The sequence below is a fragment of the Hakea prostrata genome, unplaced genomic scaffold (genome assembly GCF_041222555.1).
Source record: "Hakea prostrata isolate BN-2017 unplaced genomic scaffold, UWA_Hpros_2 contig_102, whole genome shotgun sequence".
Lineage (NCBI taxonomy): Eukaryota > Viridiplantae > Streptophyta > Magnoliopsida > Proteales > Proteaceae > Hakea > Hakea prostrata.
In genome coordinates, this window is record NW_028291221.1 from 125,118 (window position 1) to 146,865 (window position 21,748).

The following is a 21,748-nucleotide window of genomic DNA, read 5'->3' on the forward strand; positions in this document are numbered from 1 at the left end:
GACTGAAAAGTAAGAATCGGAGATTCTTGTCCTGTAGTCAATTTAAGAACTCGATCGATTAGGAGCAAAGGAATCGCCAGTAAGAAACGTCGCAAATCTTGACTTTCCTCTAACGGAAGAAGTTGCGTATGCCATAACGAATAATTTTCAGGGGGTTAATCAAATGGTAACGAAATTTTCAGGGGGTTAAAAAAAATAATTTCTCTTGAAACCACCTGAAATTATATACGGAGTCACATTTTCATATGACAAGACAAGAAATACCAGAAGTTGCAAAGTAGGTTTAACCCTTCTTCCAATCAATTAAAAATCGATGCTTAACTATGTTTTTTCCTGCCTTGCCAGAGATAATAAACACAAACGAAAAAAAAAAACACTTTTTAGCCAAAAGAATAAGGGATGCTTAACTTTGATCCTATATGAACTTGATGACAATGTATCCGTATCGGATATTAGTCTTTCGGTAACACAAAGACTAATAGTCCCACTCATTGTAAAGTTCCTTTACTTGTAGAACTCTACTCATTGTAAAATACCACATCATGTACACTACCATCTCTATTTAAAGATAATGAAAGCTCTCCCGAATCGGTTGATTGGGGATTTCACCGTGGACGAGACTTCATATGAAGATCGAACCACGTTAAAATTGTGTTTCTATTTTGAACATCGATAGAGCATACATGATCTGGGAATTAATTCGGTGGTGGCAAAGATCCGGTCTTGGTATTTTTTTTCGGTTCTTGAACCCTCTTCTCGGCTTTGTCTTGCATCTCCGCAAGGAGAGCGATTTGCTTCCCTCTCGAATTGCTGAAGCGGTTTTAGTTTCACGAAGCAACGTTGATTATCTTCATCGAGTCCGTTTTTTGAGAATCACAAGCATCTTTAGTTTCTTGTTAGACAAAGGAGGCGTGTCAAGTGCAAACTTGATAAATTGGGCCCACCAATCTGCAATGCTTTCAATTGAAAATCTTGAAGCTCCACGTGCCCTTTGCCAAATTCAAGATAAGTACATTGCTGTCTCTTTTTGTGTTCTTTGTTTGCTTGGCACTTGGTTAGTGCTTGGGTCTCACGTTTTTTAAGCCTTCAAAACCTTTTTTGCCTTTCGCTTTGGGTTTAACGTGTAAACCCTTTGCCATTCTGATTTTGTTTCTCCAAATTTAAAAAAAAAAGGGGAAGGAAAGGCAAAACATCTCTTTTAACCCTTTGCTTGGTTATTGATTGGTTGTTGCACCGGTAGAAGTATTCATCATGCTGATTCAAAGGTTTCATACGAATCTCTGGTCGTCTTACCTCCACCTTACTCAATGAGAGAAATTTTTTGACTTGGTCTCGTGCAATAACCGTGCCTTAGGTGGTCGTTCTAAAATTGGTCATGTTAATGGACAGACCACGGCTCTTGATATTGCTGACCCCAAATATGGTGAATGGCTTGCCAATGATAACCAAGTTATGACTTGGCTTTTTAATTCCATGGAACCTCGGATATATGAGATTTTGCTTACCTGAAACGGCTAAATCTCGTGGGATGCCTTAAGTCTTATGTATGGACAAGCTGATAATTCCTCTAGAATCTATGAACTGCAACAAGAGATTGCTCATGTTGAGCAAGGATCTTCTCGTCTTTTTCTCGACCATCTTGGAAACCTTAAAAAGAAATGGGATGAACTCGTCAAGATCGTCCCCCAGCCCAAACTATTGATGAATATATGAAGAGAGATGAGCATGACCGTGTCTTTCAACGTTAGCCGATTCGACCTGAATATGAAGACTTAAAAGACAGATACTTATGAATTCAGAAATTCCCACATTCACTCACTGTTTGTGCCACTATTCGAGAGAAGAGACTAGAAGACGTGTTATGCATTCGACTCTAAAACAGGGACTGATCAAAGTGAGACTATTGCCCATGTTGCAAAAACAAATATTTTTCCTAATCGGCTCTCGAAATCACGTCTCTTATGGTCGTCATCGTGGGAAAGGTCGTGGAACTCGACCTACTTATCATTGTGATCATTGTAATCGTGATGGTCATTCTAAAGAACGTATCGGCAGTTGCACCCTCACTTGCGTCCTTCTAAAGATCGGACCACCACTAAAACATCGGATCCAAAAATTGTTATATGGATAATTATAATGAACTTGTTGTGCAGGAATTTGCTCCTACCCCATTACCAAGTATGCGGATAGCTCATCAATTGACATTGAGCAACAAAATCTTGATACTCAAGAAGAACCACAAATATTGGTTCCACCTGAGAATGAGCAGACATCATCTATACAAGTTCGAAGGTCAACTCGAGTCTCTAAACCTTCCATCAGATTGCATGACTTTTCAACATATCATGCAGTAAAATATCCCATTCAATCTCATATTTGTTATGATCGTATTTCTCCTCAATTTCTTACATTTTTAACGCCATTGATGATCATAAGGAACCAATTAATTACCTTGAAGCCAAGAATTCATCAGTATGGATAAAGGCTATGGAAGACGAACTAAAGGCCCTTGATAAGAATCATACTTGGGATATTGTTCCACTTCCAAATGGTGTACACCCAGTTGGTTGTCGATGGGTCTATAAAACCAAATACAACGGTGATGGTACAATTGAAAGATACAAGGCTAGGCTTGTTGCCAAAGGATATACCCAAACATATGGGGTTGATTATAAGGAAACTTTTGCACCAGACTGAAGATGAACACTGTAAGAGTGTTAATGTCAATAGCCGTCAATTGTGAATGGCCTCTCTTTCAAATGGATGTTAAGAATGCATTCTTACAAGGAGATTTGCTAGAAGAAGTATACATGGAAGTTCCTCCAGGTCATCCATTAAAAAATCAAGATGGTGTTGCCTGTAGATTGAAAAAGGCAATATACGGTCTTAAGCAATCACCACGAGCGTGGTATGAGAAGTTAAGTACAGCCCTTATAGTTTTTGGATTCAAAAGAAGTGGATCGGACTCTTCAATGTTTGTCAAGAAAACTACGGCGGTATAGTTGTCGTCTTAGTCTACGTTGATAACATAGTTATCACTGGAGATAATCATCGAGAAATTACTACTCTCAAGCAATATTTGGATAAAACTTTTGACATCAAGGATTTGGGAAAACTTCGATATTTTCTTGGTATTGAAGTTGCAAGCTCTAGTAAGGGATTGTTCATTTGTCAAAGGAAGTATACTCTTGACCTTCTAAAAGAAACTGGAAAAATGGGTGTGAAACCAGCTAATTCTCCCATGGACTATAATAGCAAAGTGATCAATGATTCTACTCCTCTCGCAAGATATTGGTTGTTTCCAACGATTAGTAGGACGGCTAATTTATCTTACTATTACTAGACCTGATATTGCTTATTCAGTGAGTTATGTGAGCCAATTCATGCATGCTCCTACCAAAGGACATATGGAGTTGGTAGACCGTATTCTATGTTACTTGAAGTCATCTCCAGGACGAGGTATATGGATGAAGAAAAATGGGAACACTATTATTGAAGGATTCTCTGATGCTGATTGGGCGGGTAATCCTATTGATCGAAAATCAACTACCGGCTTCGCGTATTTGTTGGAGGAAATCTAGTCACTTGGAAAAGTAAAAAACAAAGTGTGGTTGCACGTTCCAAAGTGCTGAAGCCGAGTATAGAGCAATGGCATCTGCAACTAGTGAATTGGTATGGATCAGATCTCTTCTTCAAGAATTAGGATTTGACAGTTTTAATCAACCTATGAAGCTCTTCTGTGATAATCAAGCGCTACTCACATTGCTTCCAACCCAGTATTTCATGAAAGAACCAAACACATTGAGATTGATTGTCATTTTATTCGTGAGAAAGTCCAAGATGGAACTATTGAAACTCCATTCATAAGAAGTGAAGAGCAACTTGCAGATATTTTCACAAAAGCTTTATCCAAGGGAACATTCCAAAAACTATTGTCCAAGTTGACCTCGGATGTTATCTTCGATCCAACTTGAGGGGAGTGTTATCGGATATTAGTCTTTCAAGTGTAACACAAAGACTAATAGTCCCACTCATTGTAAAATACCACATCATGTACACTACCATCTCTATTTAAAGATAATGAAAGCTCTCCCAGAATACGGTTGATTGGGGATTTCACCGTGGACGTAGACTTCATACTGAAGATCGAACCACGTTAAAATTGTGTTTCTATTTTGAACAGTATCTTTACCGTCTTATATACTCTTTACAGTAATGAAACATCACAGAGCAGGAAAATCTAGTAAAGGACGAATCAAATGAATCAGAGAAACTGAGCTGGCTGTAGGATACAGAAATATAGAAATATATATAGAGAGAGAGAATAATAAAGTTAATAAGAAAGTAACGCACCAGGTGATCGGTGATGCTACTGCCATGCCATATTCGTCACAGTGGTTGGAATATATGGGCATGAAAACTGCAACAATTTCGCCTTCATTCATTAAGCATTGAAACGGAGATTGTGTGAATGAGAAGCAGCAAAGAAAAGCATATCAAAAATGGAGAAAAGGGCTTACTAAGCAATGCAATGCCAGCATCTCTGATTCATCATGTCTCTTTCGTCTGTTTGAAATGAACTAGCTAGCACCTATCTAAGATGATCTCAACTCCTGCCTGCTACTTCTTTCATTTATATGTGAATGAGATGCAACACTTTGAGTTTCAGGCAAGGTAGGTATGCCCAATATCGCAAGTCTTCTTTTCTTCTTTTTCGTAAGAGACTTGCAGCAAGTTTACTACCGAAACAAATTAAAGGGAAGAAAAGAATCAAAAAAGCATTAGCATTGTTTGTTTTAGTCAGAAAGGACTCCAGTTGGCTTACGAGAGAAGATCACCTACACAGGACACAGAGAACTTCACAACAAAAGGAGGCCCATGCAAATAATTCAGATCCTCTCCACCTGTGCAGGCAGTTTCCTTATCTCCCCACCCTCACGCATGTCTGCCCATGGTGCACGGACAAGTCTTTATATCAGCACAACTGTGAAAATGAGAGGATGGGTGACCGCCTGCTCAGGTGGAGAGAATGTGAACTCCCATACAAGAGCCCACGTTTCAATCAATCAAATAAGGAAAAGACCTCAATCAACAAGTCTGCAATTATTAATTTTCCCAATAGCTAGATGAATTAAATAGGTAGATTACCTGACTCCCAATATTCATTCAATACTTGGAGTGGTCACATTTATTCGTGTCTTCTTGTGCTTCAAATCGTAATGCTCATCATGGGAGAAAAGTAGTGTGGTTGACTCCCTTGTCAGGAAGGCCTTATCAACTGAGATCTAGTGTGATAGTTTGGCATGTTTCTGATTCCTGATTTATGATTTCTTAACTATCCAGATGTTGTACGTTTCATGTGTTTCTTCTTTTAATTGGGTTCGTTCACCAAAAGAAAATCGTGGCAAAAAAAAAAAAAAAAAAGTATCAATTGCGACGGAACTTTTGCCATGGAAATTGACTACCATTGTAAAAAATCCAACTATTGTTATGGCACCCACATAAACCGTAATATTTAGGGAATATATTCCAAGGGAGAAAACGGTGGTAAAAAACTCCGTATATACCACGATTAAAGTCTCCCGTGATCATTGATTGACTAAATGCTACGGTAATTACCGTGGCAAATAGTCAATTTCAAATTCCTTTAATTTGTTTATGGCAATTAGACTATTTGCCTGGGTGATTTATAATCGGGCAAAAACTCCATATATACCTTCTGAAATTGTATAACAAATAGACTATTTTCCATGGAAATTTACTACCGTAGCAAAAAACTTCATATATACCATTAACAATTAAAATATATGCTACGGTAATAAATTACCGTAGCAAATAGTCAGCTTCATGTTTATAGCAATTAGACTATATGCTACGGTAATATTACCGTAGTTGTCAATAATTGAATAAGCACCTATTACCCCACTTCGAATGGAGTTCAAGAATCACAAGCTGCTTTTCTGTAGTAAGGTTTTCACGCTTCACATCTGGTTTCCACACTTCACATTGGGTCGGGTCCGGTCTTGGGCCACCTATGGTACCAGGCCCATTTTATCCGCTAGTCTCCCCCTCTCTAGTCCTTATGAGCTGTAAATTTCCTCCCGTTTCAACCTTATGTATGGATGTTGTCCTAATTGTTTATACTTTAAAATTGCGAAGTGACAGAATATTTACTTCTACCGCCCCCTTAGTTGAGGTCTTTACATGGCCCAAACCATGCCATGCACCACCCTGTTGACAATGGAAGTTTTTTAGACATGTTGGAATCATATGTCAATTTGGTAACATTCAGCGAATCTGATGGAAAGGTTGAAAGTTGGTTGACAATTCAAGGTTGGCAGCTTTGGGGAAACTTCATTTCAGCCACTGAAAATACAAGAATCCTAGCTCGTATCCTTCTTTCTGCCTTTTAAGTTTAATGAAAAGCACTATAATTTTTTAGCCCTTCTGTTAGATTGCACTCCATATATGGTTTTCTTGAATAATAATTTTCTTACAGAGTAATTCATTATTTGGGGTTTTTTTCTGTAATAAAAAAACTTTATCTGAACCTAAAATCTCATCTTTAAATATCTCTTTTCTCTTTCACTGCTCCCACGTTTCTTTTTTTTTTTTTTTTTTTTTTTTCTCATTCCCATTGCTTTTTTTGACACTTAATTCCTCATATAGCACTATTATGAAATATGATTTTGCTAGAGTACTCACTCTTTGGCAATACATAAAATATATGAGACTTCCACTCTCTCAAAGCATATTTTACTGTTATGGCATGTGCTAAAACCTAGTTATCCTATAATACAGACTTTAATTGTCCCAGCAGACTTTATCACTGGATGGAAAATTGCAACAGACAGATAAGAGTATTCCTTCCCGTTCCTACCTTCTTTAAATTCTTGGTGAATATGCTAGGCATTTCTCTGCCTAGTTTTTGTGCCTAATATTCTGATGTTTATCAGAAGTTGTCTAATCCTTACCTCGCAGGAATGGGAAATGATCCAATGCTTCAACGGTGGTACCTGTTGGAGCATTTTGGAGCTTTCTAAAATTAAGTGGTTTCAATGTTTTACTCGCAGTCTGTCTCGACAGTTCATTCACAAGGTTATAAGCAGAAGTTATTTCACCTGCAGTAAATAATTGGAAAACATGGCACTGATGACTGAATACATTTTTCTCTTCTTCTTTCAATTGAGGGAGTTCTTGTCTGTTTTATGATGCTTGAAGTTTGCTGAATCCTTGCCTCTTTCATTTAGCCTTACTCTTTTGCCTGTGACAGTTAAAGATTACACACTTCATAGATTATGCCAATAACTGCTGAAGAAAAGGCAATTAGAAGTATCTCATATCATCTCGTGTTTTTTCTGAATTATTAATTTCTCATGGTGCAGCAAGTATATGATTATGACACATTTTCAGCTGATGACATAATGGGGGTAGCTGAGATTGATATTCAGCCTCTGATCACATCTGCAATGGCGTTCGGAGATCCAAACATGTTTGGAAACATGCAAATTGGGAAGTGGCTGAAATCACATGACAATGCTCTCCTTGAAGACAGCATCATCAATATAGTGGATGGGAAAGTGAAACAAGGTGTGTTGCTGCAGCTTCAGAACGTTGAATGTGGAGAATTAGAGTTAGAACTAGAATGGATACCACTAGAACAATAGTTATCAACATTTTGTTTTTCCACATCTACTGTTGAATAAAACTTTGATGCAGTTTTATTGTATGAATATTTATAAAGCATCGTGATTTTTTTGTAAATTCATTTGTGCCTCGGCACGGTGGTTGGTGGACCGCAGCTGTAGCCCCAAGTCAAGGCACAGAACAGAACAGCAAAAACTGCTAGGTAAGACTCTAGGAAAATGGCACTTCCACCAACTCCCCGACAAAGTCTTCGACACCGGGTTCGCCCTGATTTGTTTTGTCTATGTCTATGTCTATGTCTATGTCTATGTTAATTATCTTTTCTGTAATTTGCATTTCTCCTTTGTAGAGAGAGACCTGCATTTGAACCCTTCAATACTCTTTTAACTTTTTTTAGGGTTTTGACTTAATTTGTACGCTTAGCCTCTTCACACGAAATGGCAGATATATTTTGAATGCCTATGCAGGGTAAACCCCAAGTAGGGATTGTCAAAATGGTGGATTTCCTTCAATCCTATGTCAGAAGGGATGGAATAGTTCTTGCACAATAATTCCAAATTCAATCAAGATATAATATCTTAATGTGATTTACGGAAGAGAAATTTGCTTCTAGTCTCAAATCCATAGGTCGTTAAATCTGATTTGTAAGATCAGTATTAGGCTACTGACCAATCTCAATAAAGCTGGACCAGATTAGTGAAGACTAGTTTTACCTTTGATCAGATATTGTAAAACCGCCCCATTCTCGACGGATATCCTCAACCTGCGTAGGGAGGATGTGATAGTATGTCCAAAGTTGTATTGATTACTCAAAGCACGCCTTTTATAACTGTAACTAGCTAATTTTTGTTGTTTTTATTTTCCTTTCAGCAAAAAACATGTCCCAGCCGTTGAATGCTGAATGCTACCCTGCCTTTTTTTGTTTGACACTTTAATCTTTATTTTTCTTAAGATTATTATTAAGAAATGTATAATAATTTTATTTCAATAAGAAGAAAAGTTCTGTGGATGGTATGGTTCAAGGAAAGATATATTAGATTGGATTGTAAGATGGATGAGACGGAGAGGTGCTTTTGGGGTCGGGGGGGGGGGGGTTGTTATATGAAGAATGGATGTCTAACATTAAGGTTAAGAGGAAATCCACAAGATAATAATAAGACTAGCGAATGACATATGGGATGGAAAGCTAAACAGTAAAGAGTAACATAGGCAAGATGAGTGTAATGGAGATGTGAGGGAGGACAAGGAGAGGTAGCAGGTGCATCATTGGACTTGCAAATGTTACATATTTATACTGCTCTCCTATGAGGACTCTTGTTTTCCTTATGATGTACATAGTTGTGCCTTCTTGTCTTTACAATGGATACTTAATCATTGTCGCGAGTGTAACCCAAAAGGTCTTTTAGAACTTACTCTTTCGGATGTATTTTTTTTTCTTTACAACAACAAGAACAGACCTTTTCACAATTAAATGGGATTGGCTATGTGAATCTTGTCTTCTAACCAACTCTATTAAGACCATACTAAATACAATGCCTAAACTCTATTTGAATGTGTTTTTTAGTGAAGTTAAATAAGAAAAAAGAAAGAAAGAGAAAAGACAGATTTTGGTGGAGCCTTGTGCAGGACTACAGTCTAATTGAACTTCTTGCCAAAACTTTAAACCATCAATACAATGCCATTACCTTAATAATGTTCGAATTTTTCCAAAGAACAAACTTTTTTTCTTTGGGCCACAAAAATAGAAGAAGTGTACTAAACCTGTTCTGACATTTTGAGTATCAGTAACTGGCAATACAAATTCCTGGGTAGTTCTCTTCTATCTCTGTTTTCTTTTCTTTGTATACACAGCCAACAAGGCAAATATAAAATCGTCAAATCCTGACAGCCAGCTGCATGCCTTCTTCTTTAGAATTGATGGTTTTACTGAAACCTCTCAAGGTCTGGTCTTTGGTCAAACTCTTGCATTGTTGAAGGATCAGGAATTGCATCAGGATAGACAGCCATGATCTTGGCCTTCATGCTTCTGTGAGAAAACAAAATTTCACTGTAACTACATAAACTAGAACTGAAGTCACCAAGCTCAATCAATTTCTAGGAAGAGATTAAATATGACAAATATGATGAACAACTAGGGAAATTTGATAAGTTGATATAGGATTAAATGTAAATTAAGTTAATCACTTGCAATAGGAAGAATAACAAAGGCAGTTTCTTACCTCAGTTTCAGGAATATGTAATCAAGGTCTACCTTCATGGACTTTAAAAGAACTGTGCTTTTTGATAGATCACCAGAAAACTCTAAAAAACACTGCTCTGAAAAATCATTAAAATGTGACAAGACAGCATTGCTGTCTTGTAATCTTCCCAATCTGAAATAAAGAGTTTCACTCTATCAACTTCAACAGTTCTACTGTAAGGCATCCAGTTTTTCACGACATAAATGTACAGAAATAATAAATTACATATTATCTAAAATTTCCAATTGTCAGGATTGGAGTAAGAAACAGCGAAGTATGAATGTACAAGACACAAGAATTTGATTAGAGAAAACATCTAAATTATCTTATGCCTCTTTCTTCACTCTTCTTTCTCTTACCTCCAATACTAACTTAACTTTCTTAATCTCTTATACTTAATTAACCACTCCACAATGAGAGAGATGAACCAGGATCATAATGTCTAGTAGCAGAGCTAGAAAATGGTATACAGATTATGAAGGCTTTGATCATCTGATCTCTGTCTTCTCTTTAGACTTGACCTTTTTCCTTGCTTTTCTTTCTCTAAACTCCAATGTTTACTTCCTTATCTTATATACTTCCATCTCTGTAGAACACTGAATCAAATTAAACAAACCCACTTGCTGTTCCCACAGATAAACAGATCCAACCACTAAAACCAGATCCCCAAATTTTACTTTTTAACAAGTTTTTTTAATTTACCATCTCTAATGACTAAAGCTTTCAGCAATCAAACAACAAATTATTTTATTTGCAGTTCAAGAAACCACATGAAATTTTAATCTAGCAATGCACCAAAGACTCAGATCACAACCAATTAAACCCCGGAACATCACAAATTACATATATTATCTTCAGCTCTTGTGAATCATATACAATGCCAGACAAAACCTAAAAGCAGCACGCAATTCACTTCATTCAATAATTATGATTAGACCATTGAAAACCAAAACCCAGCAGAGTCAATATTTCAGAAAAGCAACCAAATGAAATTTTAGTTTTTAATCCAGATAGAGAAAGAAAAAGAGAAAAAACGAGAGGGAGAGGAAGAGAGAGGAAGAGAGAGTAAGAGGTTACACTAGGTCCTGCAACTGCCGGAGCGTGTTGACATCGTCACCATTAACTAGTGTCTTGAACTGCCGAGAAACCTCTTCAGAAGCGTCTCTGATAGCTTCCCTCTCCGACCCCTCTCCGACTGCCCCATCTCCATTAGGGAGATACAGGTATGGCAGAATCTGTGAAGTCACAACTCTTCAACTCATATTAATTACTATTTTTATATGTCATCAACCAGCCATAGTGACTGGGCCCCACAAGCCTTGCAAAAGGCGTAGATGTGGTAGGGCAAGAGATTCGAACCCATGACCTCCTTGGATAGCTACCGCTGAAACTATGACTTGCTATAATGATTGGATCGAACCCTTCAGAGCTAGAAGACCATTTGGAAAGAAACATCCACATAAGGAAAATTTCTTTGATTTAGGACATTCAAAAAAAGTTACTTGTCAAAAGGATTTCTATTTTTAGACATTTTTCTTATCTTAATGGACTCTAATTTTGAAAAGGTTTATTTAATCCTTTTCTGATGCCTATTGTGTAACCAAAATTTTGATTTATACTATTGAAATTAACCTTTTAATGTTTTTCTTAATAATCTACTCCCCCCCTCTTTTGTGAACAATTCTGTTGTTCCATTGGCCTAAAATGAAGGTGTTGTCATTGTTGGCAACTTAAGTGGGCTTTGATATGGTACAGTAACACACAAAAATGTTCTGAGAGAAAGAATCCAATTCAAATAAAGAAAACTCAAGAATCCCGTTTTTGAGGGTCTCTGTCCAGTTTTGATCAACCTCTTCATCGGATGGTCATCCAATGTCCGATTGAGCCGATTTTTGGAGGAGAGCTTCAAGACTTCTTGATCTTCAAATCCAACGGTGGGAATGTTCATTGGAGATCTCTAAGTTAATCCAATATGTACGTCAAAACACTCATTGTTTAAGTTAGATAGGAACTCTGAGTTTGATTCAAACTTTGAGTTTAATTAATCTATAAAAGGAGAGCAAACTCCAGCAGAAGTGGGAGGACGTTTTGAGGAGCTTGGGAAGAGCGTGGAGGTCGAACCAGAAGACGTTGGTTGGCTTTGGAGATCTGAAGCTTGGGAATAATTGCTGTTGAAGGAAGTCTTTTGTTTTGCTGAACAAGAAAGAAAGTGAAAGAGAAGGAAGAAGAAGCAGCAGAAGAAAAGAAGGGAACATGGTTGTATGGTTCTTTTAAAGAGAGAAAACTGAAAAAGATTGAAAAGAAAAAAAAAAAAAGAGTTGGAGAAAAAGAGAAACAAGTATTGTTACCATGCATCTTACACAAGTTGAGGTAACCCGTATTCACAAGTTATTGTCTATTATTTTCTAGGTTAAGTTTAATGATGAAGAACCTAGATCATGAATGTAATTTGGGGAACTTGAATTATTGGTTTACATTGTGACCTAGCAAGTTGGAGCTTGTCTAGGGGGTTGGGGTTGGTGCCCTTGTCTGAATTGCATTTTAGACTATAGCAGGGATTGGTGTTCCTGGACTGTTGTAGTAGTCAAAATATCTAGGAGTGTATTGAGTAATATACGAAACCCTAGGTAGGGTATTACTCCGTGGATGTAGGCAATTTGTCCGAACCACGTAAACTCTGGTGCATTGCGTTTTTTGTTTATTTTTCTTTGTTGCACATATTGGAGTGCCTTGATTGCAGAGTGGTGGTACATTGTCTGGTAGACCCAACCACATTGTGGTGTGTGGTGGACGTGTCCTTGTGCAGTTGATAGCTACGAGTGGTACACTGTCTGGTAGACCCAGCCACATTGTGGTGTGTGGTGGACGTGTCCTTGTGCAGTTGATAGCTACGAGAATGTTCTAATTAATCTTGTTTCGAGATTAAAGAAGCTTCACATTGAAGTGAATTTTTGAAGACACTGATTCACCCCCCTCTCAGTGTCAATTTGGGAATAACAAATTCATTTGTTCAAGCAGAGGGATCGATGAGGAGTGGAGTTTGGCTGGTTGCATTCTACAATCAACTGGACCTTTCGGGCTAGAAAATCAATTGTGAAGTTGCGGTTTCTGGTAGCAAATTGAAAGATATACTAGGAAAAGTAAGTGGAGAGGCGGAGGATATCTTACACCACATGCACAATGTACAGGGGGTATCTCTGAGAATTATTACAAATCTGAATTAACTGAGGATAATCTGACTCAAAAATAACTTGTTGAAGATCCTCTTGTACGGCATATGGCATGGCCGCACCTAGCGCCATCACTTCTTCTTTAAGGGTTGAGTAGAAAATTTTGGGTTTTGAGACTGCAAAAGAGATTTTGACCAAAGAATTATGAGTTAGGAAACTCCAAACCACCGACCATGCATGTTACCCTTAACAAATGATGTGTGTAAGTTTATCTTCCAAAAGCCCACGAGTGGGTATTCCCTATCACACCCCACCTAGCTGGATTTGGTCATACCCGAATACTCGTGGAGGTGATACATTACAGGACCTAGGTTCAGTGACAATTTCATACAAATACATGATATAACATAATTAAAGGACAAGAGTAAATTAAGTTTTAAATGTCAATCATCAAATCTGAATATTAAGTTTACAATCATCCATTAACTAAAGTTAAAAGTTAACTAATGCTGATCAAATAAACATCAGATTTTGAAAGGAAAGAGTAGCCTGTTTGCAGTGGAATAAATTGAAGGAAATCTCTAACGGAAGGCGACTCCATAAGAACAATCCTGACACGAGCATGAAAAGTCATGCGCGTCCACTTCTTCTCTAATTATACCCTCATGGTAATCTACCGGCAACGGATACTCCATGGGAGTGGGGTTCTCACATCCTGTAGAAAAATTTAAAGAAACACACGCATATAAAGGAATGAGTTCCACATAACTTAGTGAGGTCAACTAAACATTCATGTCATGCATTCGATCACAATTTCCACATCACATTCATAAGATGATAATGTAAGTAATGACATTAATATAATAATGCAAATTATGGTGTAAGCTCATATCTCTATCATGAAATCTCTATGGTAGACACGCATTAAATAAAACACCAATCTACTTTGGGTGGTCTCAGTCACTCTCCCTCAACAAAAGACATTTATTGGGTTTTCCACGGTTGTTGAGTAAAGTCGGTCAAGCCATGGTTGGCGGTATAAGTCACCATTCTCTCACATCACCATTTATGAGAGGCACATGTTAAGGATAACCCTAGGCCAAATGCAAGGTCATACATTCTCATATTACATATGATCCGGATATCTCCCCTCATGCCGAGTGCTATTTTGGTTCGATACCTTCCCACCTATGAATGATATCTTCAATGGGAAGCATCTGTTGGATCCCATTCCTTAACCCAATGGTCATCTACATATAACGGACAAGATGCTCTCCATGTCTTCTCACGGGTTATTTGCCGGTCTTGAGCACGCAAAAGCCTTTATCTATTATATGCAACCCTACCAATCTATGATGACAGTGGACCTGCTTGACACATATGAACCATGGTGATAGTCCAAGAAGGATGCCTCGACCCAACTACTGTGGAGAACCCAAAAGACGTGCTTAAGAGCTGTGAGAGAGAGAGTGGCTGAGACCACCTAGAAGAGTATGGTGTTCTATCTTAATGCTTGTTCGCCATTAGGCACTAGAATATGTTAGAGTTAGATGCATGCTAGCACATTGTCTCATATCATATTGCATCATGCTTCGTTCTTGAAGTTGACTGTAATTATTATTTGTATTTGAACTAGTCGCTAAGTTCTTTTGAACTCACTCTTCAGGGACAATGTTTATTTAGATGACTTTGTAGGTGAAGAAGAGATCCCGACCCCTATTTGGAGGTCCCTTTCTTATATTATACGACTGAGAAAACAATGGGAGCTGATAGTAGCTCGTGGTGGGACTCGATTACCTGTATGGTACTATCATAGTACCGATCAATAGTGACAGACATCGCCTTGCTCACTGATGGGATTACGAGCTTGATATTGATCCCAAGTTACAATAATACAAACCCAAGGAGAAGAAGGCGAAAATAGAAGAAGAAAAACCATTAGAAGACATATATTAGTTCGATAGTCTTTTTTATTTCATTCAGTTGTAATACATTAGTTTGAATATTCTTCCACACTTTGACTATTAAAGTTTACTTCTGCATACTCTTTTACTCTGATTATTTTGGTATCATTTTCTGCACTTTGATATTGTTTTGAGATATTTCTGAGATCTATTATTTGATTATTCTTTTAATTACATTAACACAATGATTATTTATTGCTTATGATTTTACTATTGTACTGTGTGGGAGGATGATTAATGAGATTTGATCTTCGGGGCTATGGATCACACCTCCAGGTATTGCGGTTAGGGTATTGGTTGGGGGTACGTGACATAAAATTTTCCTAGTGGCAAAAGGGTTCAATCAATAGGAGGGTTTGGACTACCATGAAATCTTTAGTCATGTGGTTAAACCTACAGCTATTCAGCTAGTCTTAGGCCTAGCAATCTTTCGTTGTTGGCTTGTCAGACAACTGAATATTCGAAATGCCTTTCTTCATGGTTTTTTGAATGAATAGTCTATATGATGCAACCTCTTGGCTTTGTTGATGCACATCACCCTGATTATGTATGCAAACTTCAACGCTCTCTTTATGGTTTAAAGCAGGCCCCACAAGTTTGGTTTGATAGTCTTAGCTCTTATCTTCTTGAGTATGGTTTTATTGGGTCTAAGACTAACGTCTCACTGTTTATCTTTCGAAGTCCTCATGGCGTTATTTTTATTGATCTATATTGATGTTATTATCTTTATTGGTAGTTCTGACAAGCTCTTGGCCCAGTTTCTTAGGGATCTTGGCTTTGTTTTTGCATTAAAGGATTTGGGTCCTCTTCATTATTTTTGGGCATCTCTATTTGTCACATCCACCCAGCCGGTATCCTATCTGGCATACTCGAGTGTGTGATTCACACCTCCGAAGATCAAGTATCGAGGAAATCATCCTCCCACATAAGCAATAACATAATCATGGACGGATAAAAATCAAGTGTAATATTATAAATAAAAGATCCAAACAAAGAAATGAATAACAATATAATCAGAGTGCGAAAAAATGATACCAGATGTAAACATAAAAAAGGAGTAGAGTGAGGCGGAATCTCACTCCATAATTACAGCGGAAATGTGAAACCCAACCCTAACCTGTCACATCCTCCCAGCCGGTACCCTATCTGGCATACCCGAGAGTGTGATCCACAGCCCGAAGATCAGGTATCGAGTAATCAACCTCCCACATAAACAATAACATAATCATGAACAATAATAATCGATGTGCGAAAGATAAACCATAGATCCAAATAAGGAAAGAATGAATCATATATAAATCAGAGTACTAAATATAATCAGAGTGTCTAAATCAGATAAGTAAAGTGAGGCGAAATCCCACTCTACAACCAGCGGAAAAGTAGTTCTAAAAGAGAATAAACAGGATAGAATCTAATCCCAATAGCAGGTAAAATAGGTAACTAAATTGTTCTCAATCTTATAGACAATATCCCTATAAGTATAAATCTCATAAATGGCACAAGGGTGCTTCCACTCTATGGTCGGACTAAGCATCGTACGGAGCATAACCACTCGTGGGATCTTCAGTGTAATTGTCGTAACCGCAATCACCTTCCGGAGATATGCCTCTTCTCCTTGCGCTTCTTCATACGGAGTCATGATATTCGAACCCGTAGAATAGTCTAACAAACATTGTACAATAAAGGAATGAGTTTCAAAGAAACTCAGTAAGGCAGTTAAATCCATAATAACATAAATGGCAGGATTACAAAACAAACATAGATGCAATATGGTATGAGACAAACAATGAATGTATGAATCTAACTCTATATATGCTGGTCTCTATTGGCGGACATGCTTTAAGTCATAGCACCGTACTTCTTTAGGAAAGTCTCAATCACTCATCATCAGTTGGTAATGGGTCCGGCATCCCTCGGGACATTCCATGGCTGGGGGTATAGGTCACCACTCTCTCACATAACCATTGGTCTAAGTACCGGCGCATGTCGGGGGTAAAGCCTAGCCAAATGCAAGTCTTCTACTTAGTTACATCAAGTCGGATCCAGATACGTCCATTCCTCGACCCCGACGATCCTTTCCGGTATCCTTCACACTAGAGTCCTCATAGTCCCCGACTACGGACTCATCAACCCTATTGGTTATCCACATATGGTAAACGGGAAGCTCTCACGTCCTCTCACGGGTTGGTTACCGGTCTTGAGCGCCCGTGAGCCCAAGTCTATCCATATGCAACCCTACCAATAAATGGCCCCCACAATGTGATTCCTGTCCTCTCACCGGGTTGGTTACCGGTCTTGAGCGCCCATGAATCCCCATTGCTACCACGGGTCGTTCGGTCTCAATACCCCTCCGATTAGGGTCGACATAACGGGACATCCTAGCCAAACACTACTAGACAGTCCTAAATATGTCATCCAACAGTTTAGGAAGGTGTCCAGAGGGCATCTCCGGAAACATCCCATAATATTCCCGTAGTAGTCCAAGGACAGAAGTGTCAAAAGGACACCTCTCCTTTCCAAACCATACTTAAGCATACACAAGCATCAATTCATAACATCACATATATGGTAACTTCATATATGGAAAGAAATCAATAATTACAATCAACTTGTATATAACTGATAAGTAAATCATACATGAGTCAATTCAATATAAATAAGTAATGCTATTGATATCAAGACAAGTACCACGATAGTATAACATTATAAGAATCTAATTAAAGAAATAAATTAACAAGATTCAAATATAGAAACTAAGATATGCAATTTATGTTGTTAAAGAAGTAACCATCCTTACCTTTTATAACTTGCAAAAGAATCCTAAGAAATCAAGTAAGATCTTGACAAACTTGAGAAGAAGGTCCTAAACAAGTGTATACAACATATTAGGAAAGATCCCTAACAGAAAAGATACCAAAACATCCAAAACATACCAAATCTGGAGTTGCTGTACTCATTGGTTGATTGGATTGGTCTACTGCCCCAATCGACCAATGAAGACATTGGCCTTCAAAATCAGAGTTTTAAGATATAAGATCTGAATTTGGTGGTTCAAAAGGGTACTAAACAAGGGGTAAACTACATTAGTAGTATCCTAACATATAGAGGACCTCAAAACACTAATCAAATCAAGTCTTCAAGATACAAATTAGGAAACAAAAAGTTACCATAGTTAGATCAATCATGGTTCTTGAAGAATTCAAGATAGAAATCATAGACAAGAACAATAGGAGAATGAATCATTGATTCAGATAAAGATATCATGGAAGGCATACTTAGATCTTCAAGAAAATAGACCTAAGAGCATAAATCTAAATAAGGAAACAAAAACCTACCATAGATGTAACTATCATGATTAATGAAGAAAGCATGGTATGGTAGAAGAGAAACAACTAGAGATTGATAGATCATGGATCATGAAAAGAAAACACAGCAATTGACTACTAACATGATCACTATAGTAGATCTAAGAAGATCAGAATTTAAATCAAAAGATTAACAAAGACAAGATCATGATTTGATCATGATTCCTTCAAAAGCTTGCAATGATCATGGTTAAGATCATTGCATTAGCCATTAATCCTTAGGAAGATCATGAGAGACAAGTCCAGAGATGTTTGCAACAGAGAATGCAGCATCTCCTCTACTGTCTTAACTTAAAAAGGAAAGAAAAACAGAGATGGAGGAGAAGAAGAGAGTGTAGACATACCTTTGATGCAAGAGGAAGAGTTTTGACGAAGATCCGTCAAGAAAAACCCCAAGGATGCAAGGGAGATGACTTGCAGAGGTCTTTGGTTCATTCCAAAGAGTTTGGAGGCAAAAAGTACGAAGTAGACTCGAGATTGGACTTAAATAGAGCAAGCAAGACCTAATTGCCAAAGACAGAACCCATTGGTCGAGTGGATTGGTCGACTGGTCCAGTCGACCAATCAGTTCAGCAACTCCTAAACAGGGAATTGAAGACCTAGATCAAATCCAATCCTAAAGGGGTTTTGCACACATATCAAGTGACTTACCTAATAGGTAGAAATGCCTTCAAACCATGATAGAGAGCACTCCAAGTCCATCAACTAATCCGATCTTCATCAAGATTCAGTTTCCATAAATAGAACCTCACCATCAACTCTCATGGATTCAAAGCCAGACACCAAGTCCTCCACTGGGATGGCCCAAAGCTGACTTCTTACTTTACTTCGGGTCACTGGACCTACAAATAACAAGGTTTTCGGGTCAAGGTTAGGGCTGGGTTTCACATTACCTGACCCTGACCTTGACCCGGTGACCCGGTTGTTTTTAGGTCCGAAGACCCGGAGTAAAGGAAGAAGCCAACTATGGGCCATCTTAGTTGAAGACATGGTGTTTGACTCTGAACCCATGGATGTTGATGATGGAGTTCCATACTTGGATGTCTGTGCAGATTTGGAAAAGAAGCTGCAGCTTGAAGAAGATGAGATTAGTTGAAGGACTTGGAGTATTATCTGACTTGGTTTGAAGGTATTTCCTCACACTAGACATGTCACTTGATGTGTGTGTAAAAGCCATAAGGTTTAGAGCCCATAAGGTTTAGAGCCCATTTGATCCTTCAATTCCCTATCTTGGCCTTACTGTCTGCCTTGGTCGACTCCTTGGTCGAGTGGACCACTCGACCAAGCACTCGACCAAAGGAGTGTGAAATCCGAGAATTTGTAATTTTAGGGTTTTTCACTTTTATTTAAACCCTACTTCGTGTTTCTTTGTTACGGCTGCCTCCTAAACACTTTGGAACGTGAGAAGACCTCTCCGAAACTCTCTTTGGTGATTTCGAAGACTCCTCTGCAGATCTGAAGCCTCTCATCGCGGTTCTGACAATTCAAGGTTAGTAATCACTTCAACATTGCGAATTTCTTTTCTTCGATCTTGTTCTTGTTTGAGATCAGGAAGAAGATGCTGCATTCTTGCAACCATCTATTCCATGATCTCATTCTATTCTTTGAGATCTATGATCATCATCATGATCTCAACCCTAGCCGAATATTTTTCTTGAAACCCTAACCCTTGTTTGATCTATCTGGAAACCTTTGGTGACCTCCCATGCGAGGGAAACCTCATGGATCATATTTATGTTAATCTAAACTTGATTTCTATGATTTTCTTGTTATTTTCTTGATAGCAATCATTCCCTCTCATTCAGTGATCATAACCTTTCCTGGGGAGCCATAAAGGTTGAAACCCTAATTTCTTGGGTTAAATCAAGAACCCAAATTTTGACCATGATTTGATGTTTTTACCTTCCCATATGATTTTAATACATCCTAGGAAGTTCCCCTTCGAATTTCGGATCAATCCGACTTCAAACGTGGAAGTTATGGCCAAAGCAGTCTGTACAATTCCGGACTGACTTGCTTGGTCGACTGGGCAAGTCTACCAAGCACTCGACCAAAGGAGTCAGTAGCTTCGTTTTTCGCCGGATTTGATTCGTTTACTCTCTGATCTTGTAGGTATCTTTCCTAATGCTGTATCTATGGTTATTAGGAGTTTATTTACTAGGTTTGGAGTTGCTCTCTTTGATCTTTGGATTATCTTCGGCGATAATCAAGGTAAGGACAGTTATTTCATAATGATATAGATCGTATACTCTCTGGTTTCTACTTTATGAAACTATGAGTTTGTTTACTGTTCTTGTACTTTATACCTCTGATGTACTACTGTAAGTACAGTAGCACTTGTTTATGTATTCTTTTCATTATTCAAGCATATGAGATGTTTATTACTGCTTGATCGGATTATGCTTTTACATTCTCTTTTATATGATGAAGTGTTGACTGTGTATGTCATGATTAATCTGAGAATGTGTTTGACTAGGTATGGTTTGGGATTGGGAAGTGTCCTTTTGACGCTTCTGTCCTTGGACATCGGAGGGAATAGTATGGGATGTTCTCCGAAGATGCCCATCAACGCTTTCCCGAATCATTGGTTGTCATACCTAGGGCTGTCTAGTAGTGTTTGGCTAGGATGTCCTTGTTATATCAGACCCAAATTGGAAGGGTATTGAGACCAAACGACCTGTGGTAGCAGTGTGATTCACGGGCGCTCATGACCGGTAACCAACCCGTGAGAGGACGGGAATCATATTGTGGGGGCCATTTATTGGAGGGTTGCATATGGCTAGACTTGGGCTCATGGGCGCTCAAGACCGGTGAAATGATCCGTGAGGGGACGTGAGAGCTTCCCGTTTACCATATGTGGATAACCAATAGGGTTGATGAGTTCGTAGTCCGGGACTATTAGGACTCTAGTGGAAAGGATACCGGAAAGGATCGCCTGGGGCGAAGAATGGAGGTATCTGGACCTGAGTTGATGTAACTGAGTAGATGACTTGCATTGGGCTAGGCTTTACCCTGACATGCGCCGGTACTTATACCAAATGGTTATGTGAGAGAGTGTTGACTCAACCCCCTGCCATGGTTTGTCCCGAGGGATGCCGGACCCACTACCAACAGGAGCCGTATGCGTGACCTACCCAAAGAAGTACGGTGTTATGACTTAAAGCATGTCTGCCAATAGAGACTAGCATACATAGAGTTTAGATGCATACATTCATTATTTGTTTCATACTGCATTGCATCTTGTTATGTTCTGATATATATTATCTATGCTATTATGAGTTAACTTGCCTTACCAAGTTTCTTTCAAAACTCATTCCGTTTTGTACAATCTTTTGTTAGACTATTCTACAGGTACTGATTAC

General features: G+C 38.3%; 1 protein-coding gene across 1 annotated transcript; it reads right to left on the reverse strand.

Annotated features, from left to right (window-relative positions):
- Positions 1–8,959: 8,959 nt before the first annotated feature.
- LOC148998881 (kxDL motif-containing protein LO9-177-like) lies at positions 8,960–14,896 on the reverse strand. The gene is made up of 4 exons (XM_089141642.1): positions 14,855–14,896; positions 10,965–11,122; positions 9,867–10,019; positions 8,960–9,673 (listed from the first exon to the last, which is right to left on the reverse strand). Exons 1-4 carry the CDS (start codon positions 14,894–14,896, stop codon positions 9,571–9,573), a joined length of 456 nt encoding a protein of 151 aa, XP_088997768.1. The 3' UTR covers positions 8,960–9,570.
- Positions 14,897–21,748: the final 6,852 nt, after the last annotated feature.

What these genes read in the sequence shown, in the direction of transcription:
- LOC148998881 (XM_089141642.1), bottom strand. Translation starts at nt 14,896, where the DNA reads ATGTCTGTCACTATTGATCGGTACTATGATAGTACCATACAG. An exon ending in CGGCAGTTGCAGGACCTAGT is followed by an intron (nt 10,020 to 10,964) that starts GTAACCTCTTAC and finishes TCTTTATTTCAG; the next exon opens with ATTGGGAAGATTACAAGACA. An exon ending in TACATATTCCTGAAACTGAG is followed by an intron (nt 9,674 to 9,866) that starts GTAAGAAACTGC and finishes GTTTTCTCACAG; the next exon opens with AAGCATGAAGGCCAAGATCA.